Here is a 10,791-nt window from a genome sequence, read left to right as displayed (position 1 = left end):
GTGTTGTCTGCTGACACTTGAAGCATGGGGCTATAGGGAAAAATCACTCAGAAGCAATGACAGAATAGACAAACACATTTTGATTCACAGTTGTGTGGGAGTGGAGCCAGGACCTCAGGTTCCTATGGGAGTGCTTCCATCACAGGGATCTGGAAGGTGCTGCTACCTCCTGCTTTGCCTCCATGGAAAGATGTGGCTCCTGCAGAGAGCAGAGAGTTACTGCAGCACTTGGCTGGAGTAACTGCATGGTTTTTTCAAGATGTTGCTGCTGCCACTTCAACTGGGATCACAGAATCACAGCATCCATAGAACTGGGTTGGAAGCAACATTAAAGAGGATCTTGTTCCAACCTGCCATGGGCAGGGACACCTTCTGCTAGACCAGGTTGCTCGGAGCCCCATCCAACCTGGCCTTCCAGGGATGGGACATCCACAACTTCCCTGGAAAATCTGTTCCAGTGTCTCACCACCCTCACAGTAAAAAATTTCTTCCTAATATCTAATCTAAATCTACTCTCTTTTAGTCTGAAGGCATTCCCCTTGTCCTGTCACTACATGCCCTTCTAACAAGTCCTTATATGAAAGATGAGCAGAGAGGTTTGAGCATTAGCTCAAGGGTGCTGGGGAATGAAGGGCAGCAAGGGAAAAGCTTTGAGTGCAGGTCCAAATAATTTTTTCACAAGGAGAAAGATCCATTGGGCAAACAGGAGCAGTTGCATGAGGTAGCATTCAAGCTGAGGCTGAGGCACTGCTGAGGGACCAGCCCATGCTGATGATTCTTCTGCATTTTATGGTGAGTGATAAATCCAGCCATGGGGTCTGGTCTCACTCCCACAATTAGCTGTATCTGAATAGCACTGACAGGTTACACATCTCATCACAGGGAGTTGCCACACCACTGCACAGCTCCCTCAGTGTGCACTCCTGTATCTGTATATATGCACATGTGCATATTCAATATACACATTTATATACAATTACACCATATACAGTATGCAGACTCTGTGTGTGTGTGTGTGTGTGTGTGTGTGTATTCAACTGCAACTGATCTAGAACTGATCCTTGTATCACAAAGCCAAGGCCTCAGCACTTGCCGGATTTCTCACAAGTAGTTTACAGAGAGAGCTCAGCTCTATCTTGTTTTACTCTGGCACGGGTTCAGCAGGAGTTGAGATGCTCATAACGGTCTCCGGGGTGTTGTGGGTCTCTGCTGTGAGGGAAGAGAGAGGTTTGTGTCTGAGGATGAGTAAGGAATTAACTAGGAATGCATCTAGGGTGTGTCTGGCATCTGTAAGGGAAGGAACTGAAAGATTAATTCACTGAGGGAAGGTTAAGTCTCAATTAGGAAAAGAGAGAGTAAGTTTAGGCATTGGTACAGTTATGAACCTCCTGAGCAAGGGCTTTTAGTTTGTGACTTTGCTTTTGGTCCCTGAGTTCTTACAATAAACTAAAACTGTCTATATGCAGAAAAAGAAATCAAAATTATTTGAAATACGTTGCGGTTTTCTGTGGGCTTGGGCGGTGGGAGGAAGGGAGAGGGAAAAAATCCTGAACTAAGTCACCTTTGGTGGATTCTGATTAGTTTTTCCACCAGACAATCTCTCCATTTCCATCTGCTTTTACAAGGAACAGACAAACTGGGTTTATATAGAGAGCAATGTGAAACGACAGACTACAGTTATTTTTTTTTAACTCCCCTGTCAGAAAAGCCAGCATGAACCGCTGACGGCTCTTTTCCATTCTCACTGGATTGATTACGTGCAACACCAAAAAAAGGCGTTGCTGGCAAGTGGCCGAGCACACGGGTGGGTGCCTGGTCCTGCCCAAACGAATCTCACCGCACCTCTAAGCGCAGGGTGTACAATCCCACGGAAGTCCGCGGAACTCCACCCGACGCCGGGGAGCTGCCGGGGCCAGGAGCGCTGCCTCTGGACCCGCCCTCCCCTCCCCGGTCCTGCCACCTCCTCGCCCCTCCTCGTGGCGTCGGGCCCCTTCCCCCCGTTTCGGCTCCTCCGTCCCTGCCTCTATCTCCATCCTCTCCGTGTCCTCCCGCACAGGTGGGTCTCCTCGCCTCGCCGCCCCCGCCGCGATGCCGCCACCGCGCTCCTGCGGGGCCCTGCCCGGGGCGTCCCTGCTCCTCCTGCTCCTCCTCCTGCTCCCGCTGCTCTGCGCGGCCCCCGGTGAGTGAGCGCGGCGTGCGGGATAAGGGGCAGAGGGAAAGCATAACCCGGCGCGTCCTGGGGAGCGGGAAAAAGCCTTTTCCTGGCATTCCGCGTGGGTTAGCACCTTCGGACGCTCCAAACTTGTGCAAGTTGGGCATCTTCTAAAAAAGGTGCTTGTTTGCCAGTGAACTAAAGCATTTCGGAGCAGCCGGGCACTTGCAGGTCTCCTGTTGTGCTGCCGGACCGTGGGCTAATGCCTTGGGGATCAGCAGGATGACTGCTTCGATGTACTTTCGGGCAGACTGCCAGTCTGCCAGACAACTTTGGAGTAGTTAGCATGGCCCTCACCCAGTGACCAGGGTTTTGTGCCTCGGATGCTGGTACTGGCAACAGCTGTGGTATTCTGATGAAAAATATAATTTACTTGGTGAAGAAGGCCAGCATCAGGATTCTGTTGCCAAGAAGAGCTGGGGAGGGGATACTGGAGTGTCAGAAGCGGTGTGTGTTGCACTCAAATGTGGAAAAGGGAGTAAAGAGAAGCACTGGGAGAAGCTTCTCTCTTTTGCCTGTTGAACTGGAGCTATGACAAAAATACTTCTGGTATTTTTTGAGAAATAATCTTTATGTTGTTATTTCCTTTTCAAGAAATGCATGTGCTTTATTTTTATTTGTCTAGATGTTTCAAGGGGAAATAAGCTTAAACTGATGCTTCAGAAACGAGAAGGTAAGTAAGGAAGCAGCCAAATGCTTTCCTTTATTTTTCCTTTGAGTCGGTTGCTGTCAGTCGAGGCTGCTGCTGTGGTCCCTGTACCTCCAGCCCAAGGAGAGCAGATGGAGCAGCAGGCTACAAGCACACAGCCACTTTCGCTACATACTACACCAAAACCTCCTGCTTGGACAGAGCCTGTGCCTGCATGCCTGCTTGGGACCTGGTATGGGCAAGGCTGCAGGCTCTGCTTACCACAGCCCACTCTGAAAACTGGGGTTCCCAACCTCAGGCAGCATGCTGCCTTTTCCTCTGTGCAGTGCATAGCACCTCCCTTTTCCAGTGTATGCATGGCAGATGTGGCATTTATCTGGTTCATTCTGGGAAGTCACAAGCTTTTCCGAGGAATTATAATGCATGGAGATCCTGCTGGCTCAGGCACTGAGAAGAAAATATGCAAACCTGGCTTGCTTATGATGCCTTGACTTGTTCTTTTTGTCTTCTTGGCCCCACATGTGCTTCCTTTTCGGAAGACTGCTTTCTTAGAGGAGAGATGATGGGCCCAGCAGTCAGATGCACAGAATGGCTTGCTGGCTGAGGGAAGGATGTGGAAATCATGCCAACTGGGAACAAGCAGCAGATGAAATATCCCAGAAGTTTTGATCACCTTCCCTCAGTCTGCTCTATTGCTGAACTAAAATATTTATACCGCCACGGAGGGGACTCCCACTTTCTGCCTGATTTCTCACTGGGTTTTTTCTGGCATCACCCAACATCTCTTACCTGCCCTAAAATACGTATCCCATCCACATCTGTTTTCCTTGTGTGCGAGTTCTCTACGACACCATTCTGCAGTGTTTGCGTGCAGACAGGAGCAACCCACGTCCTCCCTGCACCCCAGCAACAGGCCACTTGTTTGTTCAGTTCCCCTGGGGAGAGAGACCACCAAAGGGGAGGCTTTTGGAGCACGCAAACATCATGCTTAGACCAGGAAGAACTGCAAAGCCTTGAAGGAGGGAACATGTAGCCCCTCTAACTCCAGCCTCGCTCCCCTTTTCTGGTTGGTTTCTGAAGTGAGCAGGCCAAGTGCACAGTACCATTTCTCTTGCTGGCAGCGTCTCTTGTGCGAGGCTTATTCATGGGACATTTGCTCAGCTGTCCCTCTTCCCAGTAATAACACCCAGCTCACCCTGAGTTACCAGTTTCCAGCTCATCATCACAGGACAGCCTACCGTTTCCCACTCTTTCTGCAACAACTCTATCACTTCTATCTCTTGAATCGCCTGCTCACTGCAGTCCTTTGTCTCCCTGACAGTCTGACCAGCTCCTACTTCAAAGGTTTCCACATCTCCCCTTGACTTCCCTCCCTGCCTGCCCCAGTCTCTTCCCTTGCAACCTCCAAAAATCCCCGTCGACACCCATGTTCCTGATTTCTCCCTCATTCCAATTAACACTCTGAAGCCAAGACATTTCTCCTACTCCTCCAAGAGGAGGAGTTTCACAGGCAGACAAATACCAGGTTTTATCATTTCTGTGTGTGGCTGGGGGCTGGCCAGTCATAGAATCATAGAATTGCTAAGGCTGGAAAAGATCTGTAAGATTGAGTCCAACCATTTACCCAGCACAGTCACGTTCACTACTAAACCATGTTTCCAAGTGCTACATCTACGTGTTTTTTGAACACTTCCAGGGATGGTGATTCCACCACTTCCCTGGGCAGCTTGTTCCAATGTCTGACCACCCTTTCAGTGAAGGAATTTTTCCTAACATCCTGTATAAACTTGCATTACTTGAGGCCATTTCTTCTTGTCCTGTTGTAGTCCTCACATCCATACCTTTTGGAGGTACATAAATTCCTCTAGCAGCCACAGCAGATTGCCTGACTCTTAGGCATGGAGCAAGCCAGACAGTCACATCTGGGTCTGGCAGGCTGAGGACATTCCCATGCACCCACCACACAGTGTGCTATGAAAGCCTAATGGGCTTTCATTTTCAGGCATACAGGGCATTTAGTAGCACTCATTATTTCAAAGCTACTTTCTTACACAACAGATTTAAAAATCTATCTTTTCATGTGTACCTCTCTTTACCCTGAGAAGTTAGCAGTGTTTCTCCAGCTTCCTGAGGCTTCATTCCAATTTCTGCAACTGCAGCACAGAGAGGCCAGTCTTCTGTTCTCTCCTCAAAGCACAAACACATTGTGTATGTGCTCTTTGGGTGTATACATTTAAATTCCTTACTAAGCTGCTGTCTGAGCTCAGAACAGCTTTTCAAAAATCCAGGAGAATGAGGGTAGCTGAGAAATCCTATTACATCAGTGATTCCTGGGTTTATTACTGTACTCTGCGACAGTCATAGCACTGGCAAGCACAAAGGTGATGGCATGATGTGAGAAGCATTTTCTTACCTGCTGCAAGCAGTACACTTCAGGCTGACCAAATATTTCCTGGCATGCCTTTTGTGGGGGGAATTAATTTCAGCCCCTGTTGCTGCAAAGCCTGAGGTGTCAGTGAAGGAAATGGCAGCCAAGGAGTTCCTGAGCAGCCTGAGACGCCAGAGGCGCCAGCTGTGGGACAGAAGCCAGCCTGATGTACAGCAGTGGTACCAGCAGTTTCTGTACCTGGGATTCGATGAGGCGGTGAGTATATGAAGTGGAGAGCAGCGGGAAGAAAAGAAGGCTCTGGGAAACCTTATTGCAGCCTTTCAGTACTTACAGGGAGCTTATAAAAAAGAGGGAGAGCAGGTAGTGATTGGACAAGGAGGAATGGTTTTAAACTAAAAAAGATTTAGATTAGATATTTGGAAGAAATTATTTGCTCCCAATTATTTAGTTACTTGTGGTGAGGCACAAAGCAGGTTTCCAAGAGAAGTGGTGGCTGCCCTATCCCTCTAAGTGTTTAAGGCCAGGTTGGATGGGACTTTGAGCAATCTGGTGTAGTAGAAGGTGTCCCTGTCCACGGCAGGGGGGTTGGAACTAGATTATCTTTAACGTCCCTTCCAAGTCAAGCTTTTCTGTGATTTTATAAGGCTTGGGAGGGGTTCAGTCTGAGCAGTGATGAGTGAGGATGCACAGCCCCGGGGTTTCCAGGGAGAAGCTGCCCTGCTTCTGTCCACATAGAATGAGATTTCTTCTTTTAAAGCAGCAAATGTCACACAGAAATATTAGCTCTCTTACTTGTTAAAGATTTCTGCAAAATGTTATTAGTAGAAAAAAATTACATTAAGATTTTTGGTGGAGTTCCTGCCTGCTATTGAAGGTAAGCTTAATAAATTGCAATTGGACATATTAACAAAGTTTGCTTTGAGAAATAAATGGCCAGACTCAAAGCAATAAGTCTTATTTCAGGAAATTAATTTGTCAGCCTCAACCTAATCAGCTTGCTTTTAAACACGCTCAGAAATCCACACCAAACTGGTTATGATTGGCATTCATAACTCGATGAAATAGCACTGACATCATGTACCTAATGCACACATGTGCCTCCTTGGTGTGGGCAGCTCCCCTGACCAGCACCAACACCAGCAGCTGTGCCTCAACTCTAAATGTGAAAGGAAAACCATTTGATAATATTCAAAAGAGAAGGATACATTTTTTAAAAGCAGTTAATTTGTAAAAACACTGGAGTGGAATCAAGCTCTGCACAAAGCTCTACTAAATAGATGCTGAAATAGGGGAAAAATAAGTGCATTTGGTTGCAGTCCAACATGTAGCATCATTTCTACTTTTAATAAGGGATAAAAATAGTTATAGATGTTGAATTCTTGGCTTCTGTCAGCTGCATGAATATGTTTAATAAAATTGCATTGGAACAGGCAAGTTGGAATACATTTTAGACCTTCATGCTATGTGGATTGCTTAGAAGATGAATGCACTCATTTTCAAAGCTGCAACAATTAGAAAAATAATCCTTTGCTTGAGCTGGAATTATGAAGGGTACTTTTTTTTAATTCTCCTGGACATTATGCGGATATTTTTAACAGTATGCCTATATCCCCCTTCATCAATAGGAATAGAAAAAAATAGGAAAAGTGTTTTATACATCAGAAACTTAAGACTGGGGGCAAATACCAAAAGTAGTAAAGACAAGCCATGCAGAAAAAGTGAATTCTCCTCTGAGTTCCTGTGTGTATTTCAAAAACTGAAATGAGGCCTGTTGAGGGATACAATGAATCCACTTAGTAGGTTTTCTTGAGTATTAAGACACAGTTTTAACAATGAAATAACTGTTTGTTCCAGCAAAGGACTTGGGTCATACTTAGCCATTGTATATTTTGCAAAATTTTTTTTTCAAATCTCAGCCAAAAATTATTTCCAAAGAGTCATTCAGATGGAAAGACTTTGGCTTGGCAAGTATTTGATATCCTTGCACACTGTTTTTCCTCTGCTGTTTTGAGCAGAATTGAACTGCTTATTGCATTTCCATAGCTAGAAGGCTGCACTGTACCTTCATTTTTACCCATGGAAGGTGGGAGTGAGAGATCACAGACAGAAAGAAAAAGCCTGTTGCACCCCAGTCACCAACATAACAACTAAAGGCACGGAACAACAGACAACTAAACCTTTAGATTTTTAAGTCCAAAACATTAAAATGGTTTTAAAGTCCACCATTGACAAGGTAATAAGAGATATTAAAGGTGCTTAGAGCACGTTTCAGTTGAAGGCATTCTCACTTTCAGCACTTTAGAGTGGGCAGAGGGTGTAGGGGTGGGTGCCAGGTGGGGTTGGGGAGGGACAATTCCTGCACTCAGGAAGGCAAAAGGTCTCAAAACCTCTTAGATCTAAAGATTTAATTTACAACAAATGTGTGAAGGATCCAAATTTTTGAAAGAGGCTCTTGCACCACTTCTGTTTCATCTCACTGTTGTAAAGTTTCAGGCTGGAAAGCAAATGCCCCCCCTTTTTTTTTATTTTCGGCAGAAATTTGAAGATGACATCTCCTACTGGACAAACTTAGGGCGTGCTCGTAATGAATATTATGGTGGGTACTACCAGCACCACTACGATGAAGATTCTCCAATTGGCCCACGAGATCCACACAGCTTCAGGCACGGAGCAGGTGTCAACTATGATGATTACTAAAGTCATTTATCCTACTATAGCTGGTGCCTGTAGGGCTGCACTGGGCAAAAGTGAGTCCTCCCTCAGTCAGAATGACCCCACTTTCTTTCTATTCATGTCAAACAGCAAGAGTAAAGGAACTGGCAGACTTTGATTTTAACTACCATTACTTAGTAGTACGCTTTATATAAAGTGTTTTAGAAATAAAGCTTTTTTGATAAAATAAGCAGGTTGCCATTATTCAGTAGAGTTCATAACAGCAAGTTTAATTCCAACTGTATTACTACGGATTTCTTTTTAAAGGGCACTTTCATTTGCTTTCCTACAATCAGTTGCAAAATTACATTATATCATCTACTTTGGCATATAGAATATATAATATAAGCCAGTATACTTAAGATGTGCCTGCTCATTCAGATTTTTATCAACAAATAAATCCAATTATTCTTGTGGGAAAAGAAAAAAAAAATCATCTCAATTGAAGTGTTGCCTTGTTGCCTCCTCTGTTGTTTCCATACCTATTGCACACAGCCTGTACGACATGGCACTTCTACGGCTCTACTGGGTCAAGGACAGATATTCACAAAAGCTAAATTCAGTGCAGAGGAACTCGCCTACCTACAAAGCTTCTGAAGAGTCTCCAGGGAATGGGCTCAAGGCATGAACCTGACTTCAGAAGTAATTGCTGAGATGCAGAGCATCTAACCCAACCCCTCCCAGGCACGGTAACCCAAAGGTTATCTTTGGTGAATATTCCCCTTTTTGTCCATTCCACTTAGCGTCAAGCTTTCAGCTGAGCTCAAAACAACAAGCTAAGCTATTTAAAATGAAGTTAGTATCAGACAGCATCCAACACAGTTCCCTGACATAATTTCCTACTGTGAAGTTCCCTCTATCCCCAATTCAAACTGGAATGTATGCGCATTAGTCTGAGCATCACAATATATCAGAGACTAGGCATCTGTCAATGGGCGCGTTGTTGGTGGCATCATGTATGTTAAGAACTGTTATGACCCGCCCCAGAAAAAGGGGAGGGGAGTAACCCAGGTTTTTATCAATAATTCCCTTGGGGTGTATTAGAGTGAAAAGGCACTGAATAATTGGTGTCTGAAAACACATATTGATAAGGTTTATTTTACAATTTTGTATCAGCAGGCGTGCTAGCATTTCGGGTGTTGTCATAGAACAATGTGGCATAGAGATAACCTTTGGAGGGGGAGAAAATGCATAGGGGACAATTTTGCATCAACAAGTATGCTAGCATTTTGGGTGCTGTCATATAACAATGTGACATAGAGATAACCTTTGGGGGGGGAAGAAAATGCACAGGGGAGAGAAAGGCAGGATAAGGCTAAGGGAGAGTAAGGGAAAGAAAAGCTGAGAGTGGACAGATGTATATAGTCACCGCCCACGGGGTCCAGCAATGAAACTTGGTAGTTGCAGCTTCCATGTCTGTCAGTTGAAGTGGTGGCCTTGATCTGCTGGGGGTGAAGGAGGGAAGCCCCCACACTCCAAGAAGTTATGAGTTATTATATCCATGGTCAGTGTCACGGGCCATGCCTCGAGCCTCCAACCTCTCTTGGGCCCTGCGCAAGAGTTTCTGTGTCTGGCCTGGTTCCCACCCTTTTGCAGACTGGCAGAGGGGGAGATGGGCTCCTATGGGCCATCAGAGGCCCCACCCCTTCAGGGCCTGACACCTTTAATTGCCCATCAGAGGTACAATGCAACAGGCAAAAGCTTGCAAGCTCGGCTCTTCACTGGAGGGAGAGACAGGCCCAACTGCCCATCCGAGGAAAAGTCAAAAGCCTGCAAAAGTCTCCTAGAATGCATAAATCATTAACCATTTCAGTCTCTGACAAGAACCCTGATATACAACCAACTTTTGTACCACAGCAATGTCAGTCAATATTGTAGAAAAGCACTTATGGAAATCTAAGCCTAGGAGGGAGATTTCAGCTGTCAGGGGCTTCAGGAGGAGCTTGGCAGGGGAAAGCCCTGCTGGTGCTTGACAAATGTAGAAGACTGGGAAGGGGCAGGTGAGGAAGGCTGTCTGCTCCTGAAGAATCAGGATAAAGAGAGATGAAATGGTTTCCTCCAACCATAGCAGTTAGAGAAGACAGCATGGATGCTTTAGTTGTCTGTCATCTAAAGCTTACAAGAAATTTCCAAAGCATGGATCATGGCAACACCGTTCTTTACACTTCACTTCTTTCTTAATTCTGAGTGTATTTCCTAATCTTTCAGTTAAAGCCCTCATGCTATGGACTGGTGTCTAGGAGAGGCAGCTCAGGACTATCAAGCTCCTTCCAGGAACACTTCCAGGGAGATAGCTCTTTGCTGAAGGAATCAAACGGAACAAACATTAGTCACTTCTCTGCATGCACAGATACACGCTAGCCTAACATGCTCCAAACCCTCAGCTTTCCCTAGGCTTGCTCTTAGCATCCTTGCCAGCTTAATTGGTTCAAACTGGTATGTTTCCTTGGTAGAAGAGCCTTTATTCCAAATACAGAATAATCCCATTCTGAGTCAAGCACAGACTCTTTTGCACAGCTGGAATACACCTATTCCTAGAAGAATACTTCCAGTTTGCATCCTACAAAAAAAGTGCACTGAATTTGGCAACGTTTGAAGCATGCTGATAATTTTCATCATTTCCCAGAATTTACAACAACTGGGAATTCAGACCTGCTGAATAAGGAAGAATTTAAAAAGTGCTGAAAATTAAGATCATCCCTCCCTAGGCCTTTGTAAGTTGTATCCATTCCTGCAGGCTGACAGTCTAGCAGTTTTCTGTGCCTTGCAGGCTCACAACCAAGTCTATGATCTCTATCTTCTGAATTCTCTAAGAAAAAAAAAAAAAAA

At 45.4% G+C, this 10,791-nt stretch overlaps 1 protein-coding gene across 1 annotated transcript; it reads left to right on the top strand.

Moving 5' to 3' along the window:
- The first annotated feature begins 1,982 nt into the window (after nt 1-1,982).
- CUNH2orf40 (chromosome unknown C2orf40 homolog) lies at nt 1,983-8,152 on the top strand. The gene is made up of 4 exons (XM_027638316.1): nt 1,983-2,179; nt 2,838-2,885; nt 5,348-5,505; nt 7,786-8,152. The coding sequence occupies exons 1-4, from the start codon at nt 2,089-2,091 to the stop codon at nt 7,945-7,947; spliced, it is 459 nt and encodes a 152-aa protein (XP_027494117.1). The 5' UTR covers nt 1,983-2,088; the 3' UTR covers nt 7,948-8,152.
- Nucleotides 8,153-10,791: the final 2,639 nt, after the last annotated feature.

The sequence above is a fragment of the Corapipo altera genome, unplaced genomic scaffold, assembly GCF_003945725.1.
Source record: "Corapipo altera isolate COAL_440 unplaced genomic scaffold, ASM394572v1 0, whole genome shotgun sequence".
In the NCBI taxonomy this organism is placed as follows: Eukaryota; Metazoa; Chordata; class Aves; order Passeriformes; family Pipridae; genus Corapipo; species Corapipo altera.
This window is presented reverse-complemented; position numbering and strand designations above follow the sequence as displayed.